At 33.1% G+C, this 26979-nt stretch overlaps 7 protein-coding genes across 13 annotated transcripts; 2 read left to right on the top strand and 5 right to left on the bottom strand.

The window, feature by feature from the left end:
* Positions 1-2408: 2408 nt before the first annotated feature.
* Positions 2409-5060, bottom strand: LOC18049588 (nucleoside diphosphate kinase 3). The gene is made up of 7 exons (XM_006439272.2): positions 4872-5060; positions 4507-4644; positions 3702-3739; positions 3538-3588; positions 3054-3221; positions 2868-2980; positions 2409-2763 (listed from the first exon to the last, which is right to left on the bottom strand). The coding sequence occupies exons 1-7, from the start codon at positions 4957-4959 to the stop codon at positions 2640-2642; spliced, it is 720 nt and encodes a 239-aa protein (XP_006439335.1). The 5' UTR covers positions 4960-5060; the 3' UTR covers positions 2409-2639.
* Positions 5061-6044: 984 nt separating this feature from the next.
* On the bottom strand, positions 6045-8824 carry LOC18049587. Of its 6 annotated transcripts, none has more exons than XM_024188211.1 (9): positions 8692-8783; positions 8525-8589; positions 7527-7692; positions 7293-7410; positions 7125-7207; positions 6975-7038; positions 6736-6853; positions 6450-6604; positions 6045-6342 (listed from the first exon to the last, which is right to left on the bottom strand). In XM_024188211.1, the coding sequence occupies exons 3-9, from the start codon at positions 7649-7651 to the stop codon at positions 6217-6219; spliced, it is 789 nt and encodes a 262-aa protein (XP_024043979.1). In that variant the 5' UTR covers positions 7652-7692; positions 8525-8589; positions 8692-8783; the 3' UTR covers positions 6045-6216. The 6 variants fall into 6 exon arrangements, with proteins under 6 accessions (XP_024043979.1, XP_024043981.1, XP_024043980.1 ...); XM_024188213.1 differs by having other exon boundaries at positions 7527-8238; XM_024188212.1 differs by having other exon boundaries at positions 7527-8245.
* A 2836-nt stretch (positions 8825-11660) lies between these two features.
* Positions 11661-12713, top strand: LOC18049589 (NAD(P)H-quinone oxidoreductase subunit S, chloroplastic). The gene has a single exon (XM_006439279.2). The coding sequence runs from the start codon at positions 11885-11887 to the stop codon at positions 12599-12601; it is 717 nt and encodes a 238-aa protein (XP_006439342.1). The 5' UTR covers positions 11661-11884; the 3' UTR covers positions 12602-12713.
* LOC18049590 lies at positions 12686-14031 on the bottom strand. Its single transcript, XM_006439280.2, has 3 exons — positions 13890-14031; positions 13434-13570; positions 12686-12897 (listed from the first exon to the last, which is right to left on the bottom strand). The coding sequence occupies exons 1-3, from the start codon at positions 13957-13959 to the stop codon at positions 12880-12882; spliced, it is 225 nt and encodes a 74-aa protein (XP_006439343.1). The 5' UTR covers positions 13960-14031; the 3' UTR covers positions 12686-12879.
* Positions 14032-16488: 2457 nt separating this feature from the next.
* LOC18045983 lies at positions 16489-16920 on the top strand. The gene has a single exon (XM_024188790.1). The coding sequence runs from the start codon at positions 16489-16491 to the stop codon at positions 16918-16920; it is 432 nt and encodes a 143-aa protein (XP_024044558.1).
* A 2451-nt stretch (positions 16921-19371) lies between these two features.
* Positions 19372-19704, bottom strand: LOC18045984. Its single transcript, XM_024188798.1, has one exon. It carries the CDS (start codon positions 19702-19704, stop codon positions 19372-19374), a length of 333 nt encoding a protein of 110 aa, XP_024044566.1.
* A 3574-nt stretch (positions 19705-23278) lies between these two features.
* Positions 23279-26744, bottom strand: LOC18045985 (putative E3 ubiquitin-protein ligase UBR7). Of its 2 annotated transcripts, none has more exons than XM_024189955.1 (6): positions 26648-26744; positions 26333-26430; positions 25519-25677; positions 24524-24808; positions 23707-24378; positions 23279-23617 (listed from the first exon to the last, which is right to left on the bottom strand). In XM_024189955.1, exons 2-6 carry the CDS (start codon positions 26417-26419, stop codon positions 23531-23533), a joined length of 1290 nt encoding a protein of 429 aa, XP_024045723.1. In that variant the 5' UTR covers positions 26420-26430; positions 26648-26744; the 3' UTR covers positions 23279-23530. The 2 variants fall into 2 exon arrangements, with proteins under 2 accessions (XP_024045723.1, XP_006439347.1); XM_006439284.2 differs by having other exon boundaries at positions 23280-23617; positions 24548-24808.
* Positions 26745-26979: the final 235 nt, after the last annotated feature.

The following is a 26979-nucleotide window of genomic DNA, read 5'->3' on the forward strand; positions in this document are numbered from 1 at the left end:
TAGTATTGGACATAATATTTTATTTATTGTCACCATTAATTATCATAATATAAATAATGAGTTTTAGTAACAATAAGTCTCATAATTACAATCAAAGGATAACAATAAAATAATCTTTCATGATTCATAAGCTAAAGCTAATTAGGAATATATGTTAGATTTAACTTTTATGAAATTACAAAGTGATATGCGAAAATAAAATGAAAATAGTCTTGTGAAATTTAAATTTTATAAGGCTTGAATAATTTCCTATCATGTGAATAAAAATAAAAAAATATACAAAGAACTTTTTTCTCATTCTTTTCCAAGTAAATATTATTGTAGGTAATATTTTATTTATTGTCATTATTAATTACCATAACAAAAGTAATGACTCTTAGTGACATAAAATTTTAGAATTATAATTAAAGAATATCAATAAAATAATCGGTCATGATTCATAAACTAAAACTAATTAGAAACATATATTAAATTTAACTTTTATAAATTTAACAAAATGATATTCGAAAATAAAATGAAAATATATAGGATTGTATTACTTAGATTTACACTTTCATTTAAGAATATTAATTGTAAGATAAACAATAAATTCATGAAATAGATATGCTAAATGAGTGTTAAAAGTAATATATACTTCGTAATCAATTATATAATGGTCCTTAGTAGAATATAACATAGTGAGTACTTTAATATACGATATTAAATTATATTAAAACATGTGTGATCAACTATTTTTTATTTTTTTTTTTACAAGCAATCTCACTCATGAGTTTATTGATGTAATTATGACATTAACTTAAATATACATACATAATTGTGCCGTTTATTGGTGTTATGTCATATATAAATCTTACAGTTGCGACTTATTTATTTGATTTGTGTTAGATAACCTGCTAGATACTATATTTTATGTTTAATAGTAATAGATTTTGAAACATTTATTTTTAAAAAATTATCACATTACGAATTTAAAGGAGGGTTGAAAAATGATTTTTGAATAAAATATGTTATTCAAGTGAAATTATTTCAAACTTCAAGGGTGGCTACAGTTGCTTTACAAAAATTCTCCACCCGTTTAAATGGTTAAGACAGGTTACAATTATTTTTAAGTTATTTTTTTAAAACAAATATTGTATACCATTGATTAAATCTAATGGTATACAATTAAAACATTATCAATGCTAAAAAAAAAATTGCAGCATCATAAAGGAACCCTAATAATAATTATAATATCTCTCTAAAAGAGAAAGAATAATAATGACAACAACAATAATAATAATAATAACAACAATAACAAAGTAAGGGTATTTTAACAATTTAAAATAATTTAAAGTAAACACATTAATGATACAGTCTATTCATATTTTATTTCCAACTGCTCAAATAAACAATCGGGTTATTCTAATCAAGTCCATTTCAATTCCAATTCATTTCGATTTTTGATTGGTAAATGGATCATTAGCATTTGGGGCTTTTTTTAATTTTTTTAATAATAACGAATTATATTACTTAGACAATATGCATAGAACATAATTAAATTTATAAATTAGAGCATCTACATGAGAATTTGTAGATATTTATGAAGATAACAGATAGTTGATTCTCTTCTAACTCTTTGACTCCCCTTATCATATGCTATTTCTGTATTTCACATGACGTTTCTAGCACCACTCATTTGAAACCATTCCCCCATCTCATCTGATAAATGTATCATCAAACCCACGCATGAAATTAGCATTATACAATTCAAGAGGATGCGTTTAAAATCTCTTTTTCTGGTTTACAAATAAAACATGATTGTAATAACTCAAGGCTACGTTTTGGGACGCATGCGTAAATTAAACTAATTATTAGGATTAAAATTGAATTAGATTAAATTAGATTAGATTATATTAGATTATATATAATTTTGTCTTTTATTTAGTATAATATCAGATATACTATTTTAAATTTAATTTAGTAAAGTTAATTAACTATTTGAATAGTATAATTATTTTGAATTGTATTACTAATTGTTGAATTTAATATTTAATATTTTTATAATAAATTATTAAATAATATTTTGGCATTTTATACTAAATACTATTGTAAATAAATAATTGAATTAAAATTTTGATATTTATATCAAATAAATTTTAGTTTAATTTAGTTTGATATTAAAATTTTAGTTTAAATAAATTACGAAATTGATTATTTATTTATTTATTTATATGAATATAGTTTTAAAAAAACGAAAAAAAAAGTGATACAGAAGATTTTATCCTATTTAAACCCAAATTGAAATAAGGAATAATAGTCCCATTACTTTATTTTAGACTAATCAACTAGTCCTAACAGCCAAACATGCATCCCAAAAATTAGTTCAATCTTACCGTTGATCCTAAATTCCAAACGAGGCCCAAAGATTTACAAGAAACAGTTTATCAAAATTCAAAAACATGATGAGCTAAGAAAATTTGGAAATATTGGAGTCCATAAAGAGGTGTAGCAAATTATTGCCGAAATTCAATTTTGGATCGTAACAAAGTTGTGTTTTACCTCATCTCAACAGAAACAATTTTATTCCACCAATTTATGCTTCTAATCCCACTATTCATGTAGGACCTAAGTTTCTAATAAAAGTAAGAGAAAAATTGTAATCAGTTGGATTCATAGACCCACTTCTCTGCATTGCTTGTGTAATTAACCAAGTCTTCGGGTTTGAACCACAATTTAATCTCATCCTTGGCGGTCTCGGGGCCATCACTTCCATGAATGATGTTTCTACATGGGAAATCGGGTGAAAGAAGATGCAAATATTAAAGGGTGAAAAGGCGATTTGTTAAGATTCAAATAACATACAATTATGTCTCGGTTAAAAAGTATACCTTCCAACAACAACAGCTAGATCGCCTCTGATTGTTCCAGGTTCTGATTTCTGAGGATCTGTGGCTCCAATGAGTTTGCGACCATACGTAATAACTCCCTCTCCTTCCCATACCTGCAAAAGTTGAATGCTTTAGCAAGCTGAAAAGGTTGATGTCAAAAAGGTAATATAAAGTTGATATTCCTACCATGGCAATGACTGGACCAGAGCTAAGGAACTCGCACAGGCCATTAAAGAAGGGTCTTTCCTTCAGATCATGATAATGTTTTTGTGCAAACTCTTTTGATGGAACTACTATCTTAATGGCCACAAGCTTAAAGCCTTTGCGCTCAAAGCGAGAGATGATTTCTGAAATCTGAAATACAGAACTATATGTATGAGTAGGTACTAGTCAAGCCCAACCGAAAAGAAATTTTAGAAAAAAGTAATGAAACACACACAGTCTCACTCATGGGGAGAGAGAATGAGGGTTAGAGACAGGGGGAAAAAAAAAAGGAACTCCGGAGGAAGCATGACATGTTGCCGCAAACAAAGTTTTTTTTTATTCACAAATGTGAAATTTAGGTCCCCGCAATAAACTGATCATTGAAGTTGCTTGTCTCTATCCATGGCAAAGAATTTGAGAAGCCATAATTTTCGAACAAAAATTGTAGGTTTGATGCTTATCTTACCAGTCCTCTTTGCACCCCATCTGGCTTGATGGCAATGAAAGTGCGTTCCATCTGAAAAGAAAAGAGATATGTTATTATATGAAGAAAGACAACCCAAATGAAAAACAAAAGTTGCAACTGTAAAAAGTAAATTAGATACGGACTTAGATCAGTGATTAAAGTACCTCTGCAGCATGTACTTCCTGCTCCTGGAGCATGTAAGCTGCAATAATAAAGAAAAGCACAAAGGAAAAATTAAGATCAGAGATTTTGGAGGAAAAAGGAAGGCGCAACTTCGTGCAATTAATATTCAAAGCTATGATGTCATAAAGTTACATAAAATATTTCCTATTATTGTTCTCTTGAAGAGATAAAATTGTGAAGAAATGGTTATCCAAGCTTTTATCAACAATATTAATTTCTTCTTTTAGATCCACCTTTAGTAAAGAGAGTGAAGGTTTTATCAGATTGATAAGAAACTTTGACTTGCAGATTTTCATAATATGAAGTGCAGTCAGTAACAACTTGCAAAACAGACATAAAAATGGATCAGAAAACTGTTTGATCACTGCAGAAGAATGAGCTAATTGATAAAAAAATCATATTTTGGTGAGTGAGATAGAATGTCGGGAGAAATTTAGAGGATAAGTGAGAAATCTAAAGTGCATCCAAAGCCAATTATTTCACCCATTACCATGGTTAAGACCAAGGTAATTTACTGTGGAAGAGGTCCCAGAAGCCACAATGCTAATACTCAAGCAAGGGACAAGGCTCCTCTTCCTTTTCTTTTTCCACAAACCACAAACACCCATTCTCTGCTCAGACCTTTTACAATTATGCCATCATCTCCTTTCCCTCAAAACAAAACCAAATTCTAGATATTTCATTATACTAAATCAAAAACATATAAAAAGCCTGTGCAGAAATACACAAAGTCTCAAACTTTTCAGAGTAAAATTGCAATGAAGAAACATGCACAACACACGTAACCTGCAGCAGGAATTGCAATGGCTCCCGAGAGCCATGATCGAGATGCAGTTGAGGAACCAGCCCTCCCAAAACTTGAAACAAGATAAGGCAACTTCCCACTGAATGTAACTGCCGCTGCAGCAGATACAGCTCGCCCTTCTGCAAAAAGTTTGAAGATTTCTCAAATGAATCTAATTATTAACGGTCAATATGATCGATTTTCCAATAATAGTAGACACAAGATTCAACATTTTCTTTGGATGATATAATAAATATCGAAAAAGAATAATATCGTCGAATCATTTCTCAGCGATCTATCAAAGCAATGTGAATCAAACGATTCAAATGTACAAGTGAAATAAAAAGTAAAAAAAAAAAGGATTTACCGGAGTAAAAGCGCGAATTCTTGGAAGCTGAAAGCAGAGACCTTGCGGTTGCGGCTCTAGAAGCAGATCTAACTATCTGAGAGCTCATACTTGGGATTGGATTGGATTCTCAAGACTCAAATTTAAGCTGAAACAAGAGAGTAAGTAAGCCCAACAGAGAGCAACAGAGTGATAAGACTTGAAAGAGAGATATGAAAAATATATATATACGTGTCTCCGTGGGTTACTATATCGTGATTGTGTGGTCCAGTCAAACCCCTACCCTAACTTTAGGAACTTGTGGAGCTCTCCGGTTCTCATGTGTACAGTAAAGGCTTGTGATACCATTTAAAATTGTATTATTTGCTATTTTACTTACTTTTACTTTTATGAAGTTTCCCTAATGGTTTCCCCATTTTTGTGGATGCAAAGTAAATGGGAAACTTCCCCTTTTGTCAGTACTTAAGTTTGATATTTTCTAAATAAATAAATAATAAAGTTTACTTTAGTGATATTTTCTAAATAAATAATAAACTTCCCCCTCTTGACAGAGTAATTATTCCCTTTTCTTCTTTTCATGAGAAAGAGTATTTATTCTTTGCCTTAACTACAAACTAACCATTCTTCCCTCTTTGATGGAGAAGGACAAGAAAAGAAGAAGAAAAGCAGCTTTGTGCTGGTCCCTCACGACCTCTTTGATTGATAGATCTACCGATGGTTGCCAAAGAGTTAAAAGTAACTTTCCTAACACCCCAATGCTTTTCACTTGGTGCTGCACAATTTGCACAATTTTAACAGGTGCTTTTGTGATTCATCATTCATGCGGCATATGCTGCGAGGATTCGTCGGATCGGCGTGGAGTGTTTAAGTACCCCTATGATGAATGACCCCACAACCTTGGATGCTTGCTTTTAGTAACCAAAGAAAAAGTACAAATGGAATTACTTATAAAAGATTATTATTCAGGAAATGGTTCTTCGTAAGCAAAAAAATTCAGAAGCTTTCCTGAATAAATAGACGCACCAATTGAAAATATGTGAGTGTGACAACAAAACACCGATGCTTGCAAGAAATGACAAGTTTCTGGTTTGCTAAAGTAGCCCGAGCAAGCATCAGAACTTCGCTATGCCAGTAAGTTTGATGCATCTGTTCATTTTTTTGTTTTTGTTTAGATTGCAACGCTTTAAGCAAATCTTCATTGGAATGCCAAGTACATGGCTTGTTACGTGGCATAAATACCATTCAGATGTCTGGCAAATGCAAGATGATGAGAAATGAGTTTGTGCTACAGTCGAAGATATGTACAAATATTCCACTAGAACGTGGAGTCTTATGTACAGAGACACAAAGAATAAGTTAGTGCTCTCTATCTAATTTCAGTTTTCTTAACCCATGTACAGATTTGACAGTTATTTTCACTTGACCCATTTGGAGTGCTTGGTTCATAATCCAACTTGCAATCAGTTTGTAAAGCTGACAACCAAGAGTACACCTGAGAACAAGGATAATTAATTCAAATCATAAAGACATTTAAAAGATTGGTGCTGTAATAAAATCAAACACCATTCACACATAAAGGTAGATGAGAATTACTAATACCTGTATCTTAGAAATACTTGAGCACTCAATTCGTAGTCCATGACGTGTTAAAATATAGAAGCAATATCGCATCTCACCATTTTCTCGTGTGATGCTTGGCAAAGAAGCTACTTCAACAACATCAGATAAGACAGTGGAGTCCTGAGGGCTCAAATCTACATTATGTATCATTTTTCTCTAGTTAGCACATAAGAAGCATCAGGGTTTTAGCTGAATAAACAGAGAAGCTGGTTGTGACACAAATCATGACAATAAAATCTCAGGAGAATCACAAAGAACCAACTACCTGTTGACAACAAATAGAAGAAAATACATGATCCATGAAGAACAATAAAGCGCGGAAGCCAGTCATCAACATCAGTATCATCTATAGGTGGAGGTTCTCCTGGTAAAGGCTTCCACCTCTGGAAAAGGAAATAAAAGAGGAAAGCCTTAAAGTAGGATCATTGCAAGCACAAACTCATGAACAATAAGTTGATACAATGGATCATCAACAATAATTAAAGCGACACTGAGGACAATTACAGTTCGGATGTACAAATAGCCAGACAAACGTGCAGACCGCAAAATTTCATCAACATGTTCCAACCTGTACTGAACATAAAGAAGTCAAGGATAAACCTCAAAGAAGAAAGAATGATATATTTTTGAAGTCAAGCATCATGTTTGTCTTACTGAGCTTTCAAGTGAGCCTCCCTGTCTTCTAAATCTGCCAACTCTGATCGAAGTGATTCTAATTCTGTAGCAGTCAACTCAACCTGAACATCAAAACAATGCGGGGATTCAAAAAGACAGAAGTTTCAAACATGTCAATTTGCAGGTGACGAGAAAGTTTCAACAAACCTTTTCCTGGCCATCAGAGCTTGAAACCCAGGGCAGCCCACGCAAACTAAACATATTCAACATGACTGCAGCACTTTTCAACTTTCGTCGAGTCCAAGAATGGCTATGCAATTGCAACCTATGCTAGACCAGAGTAAGAAAACTAAACAGAAATCAATTCAAAGTTTCTTAATCCTAGTCTCTATAATTTATTTATTTTTTCCCCCTTCTTCTTTTCCTTCGGAATAGAAATACCTCAAACTACTATCAGTACTTGGCTGTGAAGCAGATGGAGTATTAATTTGAGGAGAGTCCTCACTAGGAGTTGGGACTTCAAAGTGATCTGAAATAACCTTTATCTTACCAAGATTACCTTCCATGAAGCTATTTTCAATGGAAGGAAAAAGAGCAGGCCTATGACCTGAAAAAAATAATGAGTTATTTAATAGGGAATCTAACTTGATACAACAACAAAGTCAAAATATAGCATAAAGCACTAGATATTCCAATCACTGTCGTCTATTTCACTTTGAACATTTGTGCTAGTGCCAAAAGGAATTCAAGAACTCTGTATTGCCAAGGGAGGATCGATTTCCAGAATTTTGACATAAAGTTTTATGATACTTTCCCCTGATTTGTACACAAATTTCCCTCTGCTTGTCTAATTATAGGCACCAAAGTGGAGAGAGTGATGTCTTGAAAGAAGAATCATGGTTCTATATCTAGCAGAATGTAATACTAAAGCACCAATTCAACCCATACTTTTCAGTTGCCCAATATCTAGAGACTAGCCGCAGCACAGTTCTGACTAGTTGAGCTGATAATAATTCAATGAACACGAAAGCTTTGAGAAGAAATATAGTGAAATAGCCAATATTTGGCATAGATGAGGTGGGAAAGTGTTGCCGAGCAAGATTGTGGCATTGATAGAAGAATCTTCAGATAAATAAACGAAGTTGAGCATGATCTAGATACTCCAGGAACAAAAGAAGAAAAAATCAATAACACGGTTCATAATTCATTAACAAACGACCTTATTTCCCTCTACTTATTTCCACTCCTTGATGGAGAAATACAACCATAAACAGCCAAATCACTTAAAAAACTTAGGATACAACAATATATAAAGAGCTTTAGTTTTCAACTACATAAGATCTAGTGAAAATTAATCAATCAAACCAAATATTCTCCAATAAACTCTTAAGTGGGAAAATAACTCTCAGAACAAACAACCTTGAACTGAACCAACTAACCTCAGAAAATCATCCAGTCAAAAAGGAATAAGAAAAGACAAACACGATCACGTTTTCCCCTGAATCTGATCAAAACAATACAAAGCTAATATTCGTAGCAGCGTAACTTAATATAAAAGAAAAGTAAGTAAATTGGGATTTCACCAATTAATTGAAGAGACGTTTACCGGAGAGGAAAATGAGCTGATGCTGTAGAGGATCAGGATCTTTTCTCTCTTCGTGGAAAGTCGTTTGACTCCCTTTCACACATAACTGTATACACGAACACGGCTGGTCGGTAAAGTAGTTTAGTTTCATTATGCAGGCGGCAAAGACCTTTTCGCCCCTGCAGGGTTGTTGGCCGTGGACATGAATTCTTTATTAATAGTACATGACTGTTTTTATATTGCGCATATTAATTAGCGGAATGCGCTGAAATCATAATAAATTGTTTATTTTTATTATAGTAATTGGAATTAAAATAAGTTGTATTATTGTTAATGTGTTTATTTTATCGTTGAATTTGAATCAAAATTAACTAAATTGTTACCAACTACTAAAAAATCATTAATTTATTATTGTCATAATTATTATTTTGTATTTGATTATTGTGATAAAGATAATGATGAATATTATTATTATTTGCATTAATTAATTAATGTTAATAACAACAACATTAATATTAAGTAATTATAATACTTTTATCATTAATAATAATAATAAGGGAAATTTTTAACCTACCCCCAAATAAATTGACATTTTACACCATGCACAAAACAAAATGACGTGTTGCACCGAACCCCCAATTCCGTTAATTTTTCAGTTATTTCTAACGGTTCCGTCTAACTTTTGATTGAATGACAAAAATGCCCCTCTATGTAAAAAAAAACAAAATTTTTAGCTCATTTAATTTTTTTAAGGTTTTTATTTCAATTGCAATAAAAAAATTTCTTGTTACATGTACATTGTCACCACTATTATTTTTTCTTTAATTTTTTTAAGATTTTTATTTCAATTACAATAAAAAAAATTTCTTGTTACATGTACATTTGTCACCACTATTATTTTTCCTTTAATTTTTTAAGGTTTTTATTTCAATTGCAATAAAAAAAAATTCTTGTTACATGTACATTGTCACCACTATTATTTTTCCTTTAATTTTTTAAAGATTTTTATTTCAATTGTAATAAAGAGAATTCCCATTAAAATTAATTTAATGAATGAACTTTCAATTTTACCCTTCCACCGTTAAACATAACTGAGAAAATAACGGAATTGAGGGCGCGGTGTAACAAGTCAAATTTTTTGAGAACGCGGTGCAAAATGTCAATTTATTTGAGGGTAGATTAAAAATTTCCCTAATAATAATAATAATCAAAATCATCATCATCAGCAACAACAACAACTAAAAATCATCATCATCATTGACAACTCATCATCTTAATTGGATCAGAACTAGTGGTTATGCAAGAATTACCGCTCTTGCTTATTTGACCTAACGCCTAGTAGTGGTGGCTCATCGCCATAAGTCTTGTTGTTCGAATTGGATCAACCATAGATGAATATATGGTTTCGATTGATTCTCATTATTTTCATTTTTAATTATTATTTAAATCGAAAATAAAAAAATTAAGACAAAAAAGTAATTCCTAGGAACAGGATTCTGATTTCGAACCCTAGGAAATTATATCTCTGAAAAGAATTTCAAGCATTAATTTTATAAGTAAACGTATCATTAATTTTGATTTCATAATTTCTATTGTGATTACTTGCAAGTAAATAAGTAATCCCATCGTCAAGCACATAGATTACTTTACACATAACAATAATAGAATATACAAACTTGCTTTTAAGATGACTGTAATGATGGGTCCATCAAATATTCTTACTTTAATTGATTTCTTTTTTTTTTCTTTTTTTCTTTTTTTGGGAAAGGAAATGCATCCTTTAACCTTTTCATGCCTTTGTCCCATTAATCTATGATACATTATCTCCTGTATTGACATCACTCATCAAATCACAAGGATGCTATATAACTTATCTTTCATTGATATTTTAGTAGTATTGTAGCTTGGTCTTGACCCTTCTATTGAGATGGCACAATTAATTGCCTTCTGAAGATTGGCATGGATTGCAGATAAGTTTTCACTGGGAGCTTGTGGATGAAATTTATTCAAGCACTATAAGCCTTGAGGTAGAAAAAATGGGAGGGCTAAATCTGGAAATTAAGATGCAATCCGCTTCTTAATTAATAACAACTCAACGGATGCTGAACAAAACAATCCAACCGACCGAAGTCAAAACGACATTCGAGTATCTGACCATCCATCCCACAATGGAAAATAGTAGGGGTGGGCATATTTTAACCGAACCGATCCAAACCGACCATTTGGATCGGTTTGGATTGGTTTTATTAGTAAAAAAATTAGTTTTGGTTTATTATATTGCAAACCGATATCACTCGGTTTGGATTTCGGTTTGGAAGGATTCAAACCGATCCAATCCAGAAATATTATATAATTACATTATATTCTAAGTTAAGCAATCTAATTAATTATATTTATCATTTTATGCAGATTTTGACAAATCAAAAGTAATTGGGCCATAAGTTTTGACAGACAAGATGCACAATATTTTAATTGTCAAATATTGTTCAAGTTTATTTTAATTTTGTGAGTTTGTTTTGAATGAACATGTTAAGAACTTCTTTATTAGGATGTATTATGCTGTAAACTTGTATGGATGTATATTTGAATTGTTATGTAGATATCAAAGTAGATATGAATAATATAAAAGAAGTATCAATTTGGATTACGGACACAAAAATAACAAATAATTTAGGTAAAATAATATAAAAGAAGTGGGCTTTTAACTAATAAAGTCAAACTGAGGATCCAAACCGATCCAAACCAATCTAGTCGGTTTAGATCGATTCGGTTTGAAAAAATTTTAAGTTGATATCGGTTTGAAAATATTTTAAACCGATAAATTTAGATCGATTTGAGAATATGTCTCCAACCAATCCAAATCGAATTTGCCCACCCCTGAAAAATAGCATTCAATAGAGCGAATCGAAAGGCTTAAACACCTGGAGCCCAAGTTGACGCTTAAACCGGCCCAGACCCGCCTAAAAGGCAGCTCTATCGATTGGCGAAGACCCAGGGCAAGAGTCGACAAACTGACAAAGTAATTGTAGCTCAAGTATATGTGTTGTCGACAACTCATGAAAAAGACAATTCTGTGCAGATAAAATAGGATTCACACATCTGTAAGTGACAGAATAATCAACCCTATCCAATAAAAGCTACTTCGTGGCTAAAATTATACGGCAACAATTTCCCTTCTCTCACAGAAACTGCAACTCTGGTTCCTGCAACAGCCATGGCTTCTTCAATCAATCTCCACACCCTTCAAGGTCCCCTGCTTAAATCTCACTTTCTTGGCCAAAATCAAGTCTCCTACAGACCTCAGAAACCATATTTGGCCACGCCAAAACAACCATCAAAGGTTCTGAAACCTTGTGCTAAATTCGACCTATTTGAAATCATGGGAGGCAGAGGACTGTGTAATGGAGAGAAAGGTATAGAACTAGAGCTGAAGAGAAATGTAACGGAACAAGAATCACAAGTTGCTGATAAAGAAGAAGAAAGTTCAGCTAGTACTGCAATGCCGTCAACTCTTAGTGCACCGGAAGGTGCATTTGAAAAAGAGATGATGGGGCTAACTGGAGGATTTCCGGGTGGGGAAAAGGGATTGCAGCTATTCATTGAGCAAAACCCACCTCCCCAAAAACCAGTGACTGCGGATTCAGGCGATGTAGTGGCTCTCACTACCACGAGGAAGCCGAAACCGCCTGAATGGCCACTTCTAATGCCTGGTATGTTTGCCATTGTGAAGAATCCGAACAATCCATTTTACATGTACTGTGGTATTGTTCAGAGGATCACAGATGGAAAGGCAGGGGTTCTTTTTGAGGGGGGAAATTGGGATCGGTTGATCACTTTCAGGCTAGATGAGCTGGAACGCAGAGAAAAGGGTCCTCCAGGAAGAAATCCCAAGTCCGCTGTCCTTGAAGGAATGATCAAGAAACAAGAATAAAAATGATCTGCCCCTCTCTTCCCCATGTATGTAAGTTTACATGCCTTTTGTGAGCATTTGTACTTAGGATAAACATATTCAACAAAAATAAAACAGAGAAAGGTTTTCACTTTCCTGCTATGTGTATTATTAAAGTCAATTAGATGTTTCTTTCTTTCATAGCGTATCAAATCCTTACAATGTAACAGCTACTGAACTTCGACATTGAGAAAAGGGAAAGAAATGAGTTAAAAAAATAACCATACATCACGGTCTCTTCTCAAAGCTCGATCACAAGATCAGATACAGCCACCCAACTGCCAAAAGACAATCAATTAGTAAGAAATCATTCCCAGTCTAATGTAATGAACAAACATTAAAAGGGTTGGTGTTGGGGGGGGGGGGGGGGGGGGGAGTTGGGGAATCATTCTTCCAATGCATTGTAGACTAATTTTGTTATCATAATAATACAGTATGAATGTACAATTAGTTCAGGACTTTCACTTTCGTGCAGATTACAGGTGAAATGTTCGGTAAATTTCCACTCAGAAAACCAATGATATGACATGACAAGAAAAATCATCTACCACATTCACTCTTAACATCAAAACTAAGCCAGCTATCATCCATCCCTGAAAAACTAGTGAACCAAACAAATAACATGCACATTGCTCTATACGAACAGAGATATAAATTTTTTGTTGAAATCATTTACTTGAATACACACACAACGTTAAAATTTTAGTGTCTTTCTTAGGGGTACAAGATACAACTAAGCCTTAATCAGATTATCTCAACCGGTTAAATCTTCAAAGGGAAACCAGAATATGCTTGAGAAGGAGATTATTCATACCAAAATAGCCTCAATCTCCTCATTGGACGGCGGCATTCGTTTGGGCTGAAGAGAAGCTTTGCCTCCAACAGTTGTAGAGACCTTTGACCAGTTATTTGGATCAACATTAGCTCCAGCTTGCGACTGGGATGCAGAACCTGCAAAATATATCTCTCGATACTTCTTTATAAGAATCACAGCCGTTACTAATTTCTTGCAATTATATTATAGCAATGGGTTCAACTTTCACTATATAAAAAATTGAAAAAAATAAATAAATAAAAGCTTCAGGCTTGACGTCAAAATCTAAAATCTTTAATTTCATCAAGAATTTTAAAAGAAATAAATAGTAAATACACGACTTATGAAACATTAATAGGACCAGATTGAAAAGAAACAAGAATATAGTAATAATGACAATAATAAAACATGATCATGAAAGAAACAAATTGAAGGTGAACAAGACAAGAGACGTACCAGAAGATTTAGGGTGTCTCTGAGGGAACTTGATGCGAGGGATTCTCTTCAACGCTTGTGTTCCAGCCATCTCTCTCTCTCTCTCTCTCTCTCTGCGGGATGCAGCAATAAAATTCTTGCCCGATTGACTCTGACCATTGCTCCTTATGGGTCGAAACGACGGCGTTCCTTTAGGCTTTCGGCTCTGAGCTGGTGGGCCAAACATTAAAGCCTACTACTACTACCTGGCGCTGTGGGTAGGCCTGGATTGGACCTGGCTAGTATGTAATAAGCCCAGCCGGAAACATTTTTAAGTTTTTTTTTTTAGGAGAAAAAAGATAAAACAATTTCTGTATTTATAATTTCATATTATGAAACATGAACCCGTGCGACACTCCCTATGTGGGCTATGGCAATTGGCAAAGGCACCACAGAAGACGTTAAGTGTTGAAAAGGTGAAAAACGAGGGACATATATATCTGAATAAAAGACGTGAAAGGTGGTTTTGACCACTTGGACTCATTGACGTAATAAATAAAGGTTTCATAATACAAAGAAACCACATAATTGAAAAATCATCGTATGATATTATTAATGTCATTGTCTTTTATCTGTATCGATGGAATTCACTGCAAGAAAGAGATTTTTTTTTTATAGTTATTTATTTATAGTTATTTATTTTAACAAACTTTAGAGATTAAATAATTCCCTTATCATGTACGTATGATATTTTTGTTTGACATTTTACAAAATAAATATGTGTACGACAAGATTTTACTGAACTGTTAGAATAAAAAATGCAATGCTACCAAAGTCTTGATCATCCATTACCCCCAAAGCTTAAAGTTTAATTCCAAAACAAAAACGCGTTGTTAGAAATTGACAACCTCATGTGAATCATGTCAATTTCCGGTTGTCAATTTTCAATTGAACAAGTCGTCGCTCCCAAGAGCCTTATGAATTTATTGGACTGAAGATTAATTAATATTGTACTTGTATTGAATTAAATATTTATTGAGGATAATAGAATAAATAAGTAGTTATTTGATAACGAGATACTATAATTTAAAAACTACGGATGATGTAAAATAAAAGGTACAACTGTCAAAAAAAAATCATGCATATTTAGTAAACACTATTTATATTGTGTAAGGTTTGGTATAAATTTTTTTATGCAGAAACATAGGTGAAATAAAATAAGTTATTTAAATAAAAACCAGCTGCCAGCCACTGCCCAGCTGAATTAATTAACATCCACGTAATTTGAAGATCCGACGCAATATATATTGTTTTCAATTTATGGTAAAGAAGCTTGAAGATCGAAAAGTCATTACAAGCTCGTTTACAAGTTTTCGTTACAGGTGACTAGCTATGACAATGAAACGATTTCAAAGTTACAAGAGAAGAAATTGAAAATTATACACCTATTTTTCGTTTTGATTGTGAGTCAAAATATGTTAAGAAGAAAGAAAATATATATATATATATATATTGACACTCACTTCCATTCAATAAATTATTTTTATAAATTTTTTGAAAATAACTTTTCATCAAGTTCCTCATCACCACGTCAGTTTTACAAAGTAAAATGGAAGATTGTTAGTTTTCTTACTGAAGTCAATATATATCATTTATCTCTCTAATTTTTTTTATAATATTTAAAATTTCCTTGGCAGTAAAAATGGGAAGGAAAAGAGGGATAAATGGGCCATACGTTTGATAATTTATTTTGGGAACATAAAATGTATATTTATTTTAAGAAAAATATTTTAAAAATACAAGAAAATATGTTGTTATTAATTCTTTATTCACACCCAAATATAAACGTATATTTCTTATTTTTAGTACTTAATTTTTTTTTATTTTCATTCATATTATCTATTTTATTTATGATAAATATGGATAAAAATATATTTAAAAATAAGAATAATGTTGTGAAATTATGCTACCAAAAATATTTATTGGTTATTATAAAAGTAATAAATAAATAGTATATGTTGTACGGAAAAACTGGCAATCTCAAAAAAAGAAAAGAAAAGAAAATTGGCAACATTTTCACTTGTCATCGAGTTAATTTCTTAGTTATGACTTTGTCAATTTGCTGTAAATCATAAAAGGAATTGACAACCCTTCATATAAACCAAAACTTGACCCTTTCAAAACGGGGATTTGGGTGTTAGAAAAAATTCTCCAATGATCGACCATGAATTATTTTCAGTGAATAGCGAACAGCTGAGGCCTGCGCTGAAGAAAGCGTAACTTGCTTAGATGAAGACGTTCTTGACTGTTGACTTGAGACTTGTCATCCACTTGCAGATTGAAATAATAATTACCTATTCTGAAGTGATCAATACGACACACGAAAATCACTATTAGTCTTGAAACACATTTTGTTTGCAAGCGAGACGCATTTAATTGTTGCAGTCACCGTACGTCAACCTGCACCATATCTTCCTAAGTTTCTATAAATACCTGCTCACTGACCATTCTCCTCGCACATTCATTCACGCCTCATCTTGCACTTCATCTAGATCCTTGGCTTAATTATACAACCACTATCGCTCTCTTTTTAGTTTTTATTTCTCTTTCTTCTTCTTATAAAAAAAAAAAAAAAAAAATTATGTTGAGCTCTTTTGTAGCTTTCTTCAGTAGGGATTTTTCTTATGAAAAAGCAGAACAAAAGAAAACTAATAATAAGGTCACGAATCTGTTGTTGTACAGAGATGCATACTTGATCAAGAACAAGAAACCAAAGAAAGGAGACGCTGATGACGGCGGGAAATTGGAGAGAAGAAGCCGCCATGCAAGCAGCGCTGGTACTGCTGTTGCTGAAGAAAAAATTGGATCGGGGATTAGAGTAAAAGTAAGGATGACGAAAGCAGAAGCAGCTCGATTATTGTCAAAGTGTAAAGAAGGAGGAGTTCTTGGATTCAAAGACGTAGAAAATGAGCTCGTACAAATCCCCATGAATCGTATTCATGTTTTGCCCCCTGCCACTACCACTACGTACACCCGCGCTGCAGTTCTTAAGAGCATCCCCGAAGAGCCTTAGCCCTAATCAATAAGTTTAATACATATGTATATAGTTAGGAGATAATTACTTCATTTTAATTTGGGCAGTGCCTTGCGCTGTAGTTTGAAGTTAATTACTGAATGGAATGGAAGCTGGCTTACTAATAAATATCATTTATCAGTTTGTCTCTTGATAACTCTTATCTCTGCAATTTTGTCAAACGACAACATTAACTGCTGGTCCATGATGAAGTATTTGAAAGTTGCAAGTTGAGTTCGGAGTTGCAACCTGCAACTAACAGCAATTAATCCATGACCCACTCGCTTTCGCTTAGAGAAATTTTCTATTTTACCTAGATTAAAATAAATTCCTTCTCATTCTAGAGCTCAAGTATGTTGGTCGCATCATAATAAAATTGATTTAGCCGGGTAAATGTTCCTTTAATCTCTTAATTTGAGTCAATCACCTAGTTAGTCCTTGTATTATTACAAATTATCTAAAAATGTCTCTATTATATAAGCGCATCTATTAAAATCTACTTAATTATTAATTATTTAAAAATTTCAGTTATACACCATACATAAACATATTTTACTCTTGAAAAAATAGATTCAACAATGATAAAAATCATGACAAGTGCGTCTGAGATAATTTAAAAAATTACATGGACTAATTAAGTAATTCGATTAAAATTATTCTGGGGACGAAAAAGAGCACTACCCCTCAAAGGTAGGGGTGGGCACGGTTCGGTTCGGTTCGAAATTAAGTAGAACCGATTTAAATTGGTTATTTTATAAAAAGAACCGAATAAGAACCGAACTCAATAAGAACCGAACTCAAACGGTTCTTTTCGGATCGGTTCGGTTCGGTTCGGTTTTTTCGGTTCTTGGCCTATTGAGCTTATTTTGAATTTTTAATTTTTTAGTCCATTGGGCCTCATGAATGTAATAATTTTTTTCAACAATTAATTTATCCTAATTTTATTACAAATATTAACAATAAATACAAAGTATTCAAAACACATTTTATCACTAATATCTTACTAACTATTAATAAGATACTCCCAAAATATGAAATATTAAAATTTCAAAATACATAACCAAACTCCAATACTCCATCTATATAAACAAAATCATAATGTTATAAAGAGAAATAACACATGTTTGATTTGAATAAAATCATGTTTGATTTGAATAAAATTATTAACACATGTTTGATTTGAATAAAATAAAAAAATAATTCGATTTTTCGGTTCGATTTTTCGGTTCAGCTAAGTGAACTGAATACCGAACCGACATTTCGGTTTTTTTTACAAACGGTATATTCAATTTTTTTTAAAAATAAAAACCGAACCGAATTAAAAAAAACCGTCGGTTCGGTTCGATTTTTTTAACACTACGATTTTTTTGCCCACCCCTACTCAAAGGCTCAATTCACCTTTTTCTCAATGGGTAGAGTTAGATTTATGAAGTAAATGAAATAATGGACTGGGCCACAAGCCCACGACGGTGTTTTTCAAAGGTCAAAAGCGGCATTAACATTTTGCCATCCCCTTGGTGGGTGCCCAAGGGCGAGTCCTCCAATTTAATGGAGAAAACAACATAGGAAGAGAGTATGGGTCTATTGCTGTCGGTAGAAGATTATAGATTTGATGTGTATTAAAACAGAAGCTACTCACTGGCCTTATTTTGCATCATTTTGAGAAGAAAAACAACCCTTTGATTTTTATCAGTGGTAAATGAAACCTAAATTATTATTAAAGAGGTATTGTTGGCCATCCATGGATTATATTAGCCATTCTTCTTCATCGAGAAATTAATCAATTATCAAAAGCTAAGATGGTAAACAAAGTTTGTGAAATTAATGTTACTTACCAGCAGGCAAAGACGAAACTACCTGCAATGATTCAAGGGAAAAATTTATGATTGATTACACAAGTTTGAACCTCTAAATCAAGAAAAAAAGACTTTCACTTTTTAATATATCGATATCATCATTTGATTCTAAAGGAACCATTTTGATCCGATCACCCCAAAAAAAGAAAAAAATCCGATTCTTATTTCTCGCGTAAATAGAATATATTTCCGCTAACTAATTTATTTGGCCTCACCAAACAAAAAGCAACATACATCACCATGTTATTTTACAATAAACAAAGAATACTATTTTTTTGTTCATATAACATCACTTCGTATAAAGAGCTTGCAAAAACTCAAGTATGCATACACATATGCATACATACAACTCCACGGACATGAAGAAAAATATCAGGACAAAAGATGATAAGTCCAAAAACCTACTAATCTCTGTTGGAATGGCTTCTAGTCTTCATCGTGATTTCGATAGAAAAACCCTCGAATGGAAGGACGATGAGACGAGGAAGATGATACCAAAAACCTCAAATAAAGCTAAAGAAGATTATGAATCCTAGTTAAGCAAAGAGAAAGCATGATAGAAGAATCTGAATCTAGATCAAAGAAGATTAATTCTTCATGATCTATCCATTTCACGTGCTTCAGGGCACTCCATTATACATTCCAGAGAAGGTTTCCAAGCTCCAGCTTTGATATTGTTATTTCTCTCTCTTCCAATTACTCCCAAAAAAGCCTCTAACCCCTTCCCTTCATTATCCTTCAGCTGAAGCATCAACCATTGTAGCTCTTGTTTTGTAAGCACTATCTTCACCTTCAAACTGCTTTTCTGAAAGGCACTTTCCTGAACAAACTCTTTTCTAGTACTTGTTTCCTCTTCTTGTTTGATCTCTTCTATCACCATTTCTTTTTCTTTTTGCACATTCTTGCAGCCCTGCATGCAATTCCCCATGATTTTGGAAAATTTTCCCTGGCTACTATATTTCTAGTGAATCAATAGTGATCTAACAGATCGAAAGCTTGATTTTGGAAAAAAAATTAATTTTAAGAAAATGATTCCCTGGAGAAGAGGAAAAGCAATTTATTTGTAGAGGTTGGTGTCTTATGTGAGGTGTGGTGAGGAGAGACAAGTATATTTATAGACGATCCTTGAAAATAAATAATTTTAATGTTGATTTTCTTTTACTTATTGGCTAGCTCATATATGGCTCTGCATGTAGGATATATATATATATTAACAATCAGAGTTACGTTGCATCATATTATGTCCCAATCAACCCACAAAGTGTTGGCTTCACTGTCAATGGAGTCCCCTTAAGTGGCTTGACTGAGTTTGCTCCCTAGTTCGAGTCGCAGGGAAGTCGCCTTTGTTGGGAGAGCCTGTGCCTTTTGGTTTGAGCGGGGACTTTTAGTCTGGGTTGTGGTACGGGCTTAAAGGTACTTCCCACAGTTGGGGCCTTCCCCAGGATACCTCGTGATCAAAACAAAAAAAAAAATTATGTCCCAATCATTATTAATTGACCAAAAACGCGTTCATACACATTTTATTTAGGCACGTCAATGATCAATCGGTATAGCCTGCTCTAGCTTAAATTGTTTATATATAAAAGGTAGAGGGGTGGGTAAAACCCAATCAATTTTTTTAAGCCCTACCTCTCCATGAATAATATTAAAGTTAATAAAGAGAAATTTGAAATATTGATTTATCTAATTAGAGAGATCAAATGGCATGGCAATTGATTCAAACAAATCATAGTTTTAGACTAATCAACCCTTTTTTTTAATGCAATTTGTTGTGCTTAACGATCCAATATTGGAACTTATAAGTACAAATAATTGATGAATAAATTTATAATTTTTTTTTTCATTTCTTTCTCCTTCTCTCTTTTCTTTTTTTCAATGGATTTGACCATGCTGAAATTCGTGGAAAATGAAGGATAAAGCAACTGTACTCTTTCATGTCAATTTAATAATAAGATCCCATTGTCACGGTTCAAAGACATCAAGGAGGTATAGCAGTCCCCTCCTCACAAATATGTAATAAATCTTGCGGAAAATATAAACGGAATTAAGAAATTAATAATATTAATACAGTTTTCTTATCAGAAAGAGTTAAGGGCCGACGGACGACAAGTTTATTATTATTATTTTTCTTTCTTTCTTTTTTCGAAACCAACACAGGATGGGATGTTAGGCGGGTACCCTTTTGTTTGTAGATTAAATACAATATAAGAAAATTTATTTGGAATGGGACCTAAACCTAAATCTCCAAGCTAAATAACAAACACAGCCAATAAAAACAAAATAAATAGCAAAAGTAATAAAATGACAAAACTCAAATTAAGGAAAAGCTTGACAAAAGAAACCATAAAAAAGTGAGCTAATGCCCATAACACGGTTTAATACTGTTATTTTCTTTTACTTTTTTTTTTTTAATTTTTATATAACTCGTCGCATTAGAAAACAAAATTAAGAGATTTTGCTTAAACTAAGGTAATTAAACTTATAGATATCATCAAATTAAGATGGTAAAATCTTTTGTGTTAAAAAAATTTAGGGTTCAAACCCTATTCACATGGAGGCCAAAAAAAATTAAGTTACAATTAAATTAAATTAAAAAAATGACTGCACTTGACTAATAATTGTCTATAAAGTGGTTGATGAAACTTTATTTCTTTAACATTTTAAGATTGACTCTATGACTAGTATGTTTTACCGGGTCTATGTGACGGTATCGAATTTATTAAAATCGATCTTATGTGGGTTTACTTTGTCAACAACAAGAGCTTCTGGTTATTATCTACCTTTTGCTAGTTTTTAATTGCAAATTCAAAAGCAAAGAAAATGTATAGGAAAACAAGACGAAACTTTCCATTAACTCTCTTTAATCACGACCACTACAGTCTACAGTCAAACGCCTTTATATGAAAGTGAATTTCATTAATCTAATTAGTTTCTTCATTACTTTCCTATTTGAATAGTTTATTTGAAGAGTGGAGTTAATATGACAAGTAATTTACACGTAGTTTCTATTTGAAAAGATTATTCATTATTATTTAATGAATAGTTAGACAAATAGTAAATGACAAGTAATTTAGTCATAACTGCAAATCAATATTACTACCGGTTCATGTCTTTCTCTAGCTAACAAAGGTTCTTTTCACCGTTCCCTCACGGTACTACTTCGCTATCGGTCGTCCAGGAGTATTTAGCCTAACAATTAACAGTACAACTTTAATGGAAAAAGCCGAAAATCAAGTAGTTGAATTTTGTCGTTTTTGAAGATGATTTCGTATAGAATACTAGAGCCATATCTCACATAAGAAATGGTGATTCAAATTTAAATGTTTAAATCTTTAGAACATCACCATAACACTCTTTAAATAAATTTTATTATTTATTTAAAAAATAGTATTAACAAAAAGAATTTTAAAAAATTCTCTAAATAAGTTTCTTTAAAAAACTGTCATGAGCAAACTCTTCAAAAATTTTAATTTATTATTATATTATTTTTTATTTAATTATTCTTGATGAGAGAGAAGTGTTATAATTATAATTATTTTAATAAAAAAAAATTAATTAAAGTAACACAAACTTATTTTTTTATTGAAGAATTTTACTAGTGATGCTCTTACATCTGTTGATACAGAAAATTTTGAAGAAAAGAACAAAAGAGAGAAGCATTCTGGACTTTTCTAATTAAATAACCAAACTTGGGTTTAATTAAGAAACCCTGGACAAGTTAAGTTTAATTAATTCGCTATGATTCTGTTGATTTTCTTCCCCACGCCACGTGGTCAGCACAGTGTGTGAACATGAATATGCGAGAAGACTTTAGCCTCGAGGTTTGATTTGTCAACAGCCATCAGCTGAGGATGGAACATGAATATGCGAGAAGACTAATCTCTGCTCTGCGAGGTGACTTCCTTCAACTGCTCTCTTAATCTCCACTTTGGAACAGTAATGATGGAATTACGATCGTATCATTTTCCTATTTTTTTCAACTTCATGAGTTCCATCAGTCTTGCATTTGTTAAGACTAGTACCAAATCGCCTGTTTTCTCAGGATTTTGACGATTCGTAATGGGACTTTTACCTTTTCACAATTTTTGATTTAGAATTGCAAACCCCCCACGCCCATGGGCCATGGTCAATTAATTTTCTTCGTCACATGAGGTGAGGGAGTAAAGGAGTTTATGATGAGGTAAGATTGATCTAATCATGATGCTCTTTCATCCACTCAAGTTCTTTAGAACGATAGATCGATTGCATTTGGTTCACAAAGAAACGGTTTCAGAATTGAACATTCAAGAAAACATCGTTTTCATTAATCGGTGAAGCAATAAGTCACCCGACAGTCCCCGAAGTTTAGGTAGATCAATGACTTATTTTTATTTAATTCAAACAAAATCAACTGTAGAGACACATGAAAACAGCCTACACAAATTATTGTTGTTGTTGTTGTTATTATTATTGTTGTTGTTGTTTTTGTTCATATCTATTATTTTGTAACGGCAGAAGAAATTTACCTACTCCAAAGAAAGAGTCTGCATCAGTTTGGAAAATGAAAAAAGACGGCATCAAGGCAGCTAATAAACACAAAATTCTACATATCGAAGCAGTTGGTACTTAGATAATTTAAACCTAAAAAAGTTAAAACAGTCTGAAACCAGAATGCTTTTATCAGTTCCAAAAGCAACCACACATGAGGTTTAAGTTGACGCATGCAACACAACTGCAGTTTAAAAAAAAAAAAAAAAAGAAACCTTCAAAGAGTTTCACTCACGCCTACGCTTCTTTGCAAGATTCTCAAAAATCTGATGAACATCATCAGATGTGATTGCTTTTGATGGGTCAAATGATTGCTGCAAAATGAAAATTTCTACAATCATAACCGTAATTAACTAGTGGTACAAAGAAAAAGATAATTTATGTCAAGTTACTGAAAACATACCAGGAAGTTATGAAATTCATCCTTCATGTCTGCAATCCCATTCAGAATCTCCATTTTCTCCACATGACCAAGTTTGTTCAAAAAAGTTAACTCAGCACCCTCTTGTTGCTGCAGCTTTTCTTCCCTCTTTTGCTTTGCTGTTCTTTCATACTCTGCTATTGAGTCCTCCTCATCAATAAGATAAGGAACACGCTTTTGCTCGTACATACTTAAGCATTTTTTGCATCTACAGAGAGTAGCCCTCCAATTTTTGGAAAGGAATAGGGGTTTAGTTAGTGAAATAGAGCCATCAACCACTATATTATCTCCAAAAAGACAAGCAATATGCGCACCACCATCATTCATGCATTGAACTAAATCAAAAATTTTCTTGGAACTTTCTCCAGTAACACCCTTCCCACCAGTCACAGATTCAGCACTAGTATTAGCAATTGCATTATCTTCTCTAGGGGAACCATTAGAACAAATACCATTTTCAAGCTTTCCAGAACCACCAGCTGAAGGGATCTCTTCCAATACATCTTTATCCTTGTTAGTATTACAACCAGCATTTCGTCGCAACCCAGCTGCCCATATGGTTTGAGGATATGTGCTCAGAAAAGAACAAACTGCCGAGCATGCCTTGCATATGAAATCCTCATACACTGGCTCTCCTTCATCATCTCTTGGAATCTGATGCAGAAGTGAAAGAATGAGTAAGATTACAATGATATTACAAGATTTAGTAAACAAAGAATTATGCAATTTTTAAGGAAACCTGACAAGAAATCATAGGCTACCAGAAGAAGGGGCAGGGGGGTAGGGAAAGCAAATTCACCACAATCCAAGTAAAACTGCCAACCTCATCAGACGGCTCGAGACCAATATGCTCCTCGTGAAACCAGTCCTCACAGATACAGCATTGTATCATCTCAACTTGTTCTTCAACATCTGGATCAGGATAGGGGCGGTTGCAAGTACAGTATACACCTTTAAAGTTATGATTATATGAATTCTCAGCATTTTCTACATCTTTACTGGGGAAAAGTTTGCAGAAGAACTCCCCAAACTTTGAATTTCCACAATCACACCTAAAATTTCTCTTGGTCCACAGCTCCACGATCTTGTTGATGCACAATAATGAAAGGCAATTAGATAGAAGCTAATATTCACTTTAAAAAAGAAAAGGCAGGAATACGCAACATAATAGACATCATTCCTTTTGATAATCATGCAGAAAATGCAATTTAAAGCATCTACATAACATCAACAAGTGAAAATGGCTGAACACCATGGTTTGATATTTTACAATAAAAATATGAATCAAAGATTAAGAACAAAAACAAAAATGGATTAAGACTCTGTAACAAAGTGAAAGAAAAGCAGTTAAAGAGATAAAGGTGCTACAAATGTTCTAGTTCAGACACACTCCAGGCCAGCAGGCTCACAGGATCAGGGTAAGAGAAAGACTAAAATCAAACACCATAATTAATAAAACCCATTATAGCCCCTTGGTGTATTTTCAATCGAATACTCAGAAGCAAGGTATAGCCACCAACCTTGCATACAGATGAGCTCATAACAACACAATGCCACCACCAACTCTGAAACACAACTTGGAAAACAATACAACAACACCAGATTTAAACACAAGCTGAAAGACCCCAATTTGCAGACTGTAGGAAAGACAAATAAAAGCTACCAAGTTTTATCAGCACATTTTTAACGCAAGCCTTGAGAATTTCCGGGCCAACAGCATTTCATTTCAATGTTAAGCCATGAACCATCTACAACCAAATCTTCAATACTGTAAAGAATATCCAAAGAAAATACCTCGTGTCCATCATGGCAAGTCAATGAGCATGCTGTGCATACTCCAGCATTTCCTTCTGGGGCACAACTAAGGCATGAGAAAATAGCTTGTCTCTTCATATAACCTTTACTATAGGTACATTCCTTGCCCTCATCTCCACCCAAAACCAAATCTGCCTCCTTAACATAATGAATTGCACAACACCCAGAAATTAGCCAATAGAAGTTCAAGAACAGGGACAAATTCATTTAAGTAACAAATAAATCAGATATTACAATTATTCAGCAATTGTATCAATGCAATCTAGAAAGAATTCAAGAGATGAAGCTGGATTAAAAGCATTAGGAAACAAAAGGTTAAATTACTAGATTTGTAGGTTTAGAATACCAGTCTGCCATACAAATTTCATCAAGGACTCCCCTCAAGCAAAGTGAAAAGACTGAGAGCAGTGTATTGTGTATCAATTCACATTCCATACAACCCATTCAGAAGATTATAGAACATATTTTCCACCTTCAAACTCACCCTTATCTCTAATGTGTGCCAGGTTTCTACCTAAGGCCTCTTCTACAACCTCAAGAGACCTCAACAACTGACATCACAATCATTTATCAATCTTGACACACCACATGTAATAAAAAAGACTAACCCATGAATATAGTTCATTTAAACAGGGTTAGGAAGCATGGCATCATAGCTTCATAATCAAATCAAGTAGAATTAAGAAATGTAAGCCCTACTTTCTTTTCTTTTCCTTTTTTTTTGGGGGGGCAAAAGCAACAGTATGCATGATATTCCTCGATTGTCCTGCAAAAATTATAGTTAGGGATTTACCAGCTCCTTCTCTTCGACATCGTTAAGGTACTCGTTAATTGAAATGGTTTGCTCTGCCTCCACGTCGTCATCAAGCTCGCCAGACATTTTCCAAAAACCTGTTCATAAATAATTAAATAAACAATTTTGCAAACAAGCCTAGCCTACTTCCCAAAATTCAATCACACAAAAGCCAAGCATCAGTGAACTCTTTTAAATTAAAGATCTATTTAAAAAAAAGGGTAAAGATGATAAATAAAAAATAAAAGAGACAAACAAGGAAACCCTAAAATTTATGAAGACAAAGGAACAAATTCCAGATGAGTTACCACTTACCTGTGATGGTTATCAAAACCCTTCAGGGATTTTAAATGTTAATTTGATTACAGAGAGAGAGAGAGAGAGAGAGAGAGTGTATTTGTGTGAATGTGTGCGATTGGGCTTTATTTGTGAACTAAGGACTATACGGACATTTTCCCGCCACTATATGTCCCAAACTACGAAGATTTTTTTTCCGATTCCCTCCCTTTTTATTCTTTATTCTTTATTTTTTGGTTTCTTCCATCTGTTGTGAATTAAAATTTGTGTTATGTTTCTTGCAACTAAAAAATGTCACTAAATTGCCAAAAGAAAAATTAGAATAAAAATCCATGCACTTGTTAAGATCC

Source organism: Citrus clementina, unplaced genomic scaffold (genome assembly GCF_000493195.1).
Source record: "Citrus clementina cultivar Clemenules unplaced genomic scaffold, Citrus_clementina_v1.0 scaffold_3, whole genome shotgun sequence".
Lineage (NCBI taxonomy): Eukaryota > Viridiplantae > Streptophyta > Magnoliopsida > Sapindales > Rutaceae > Citrus > Citrus x clementina.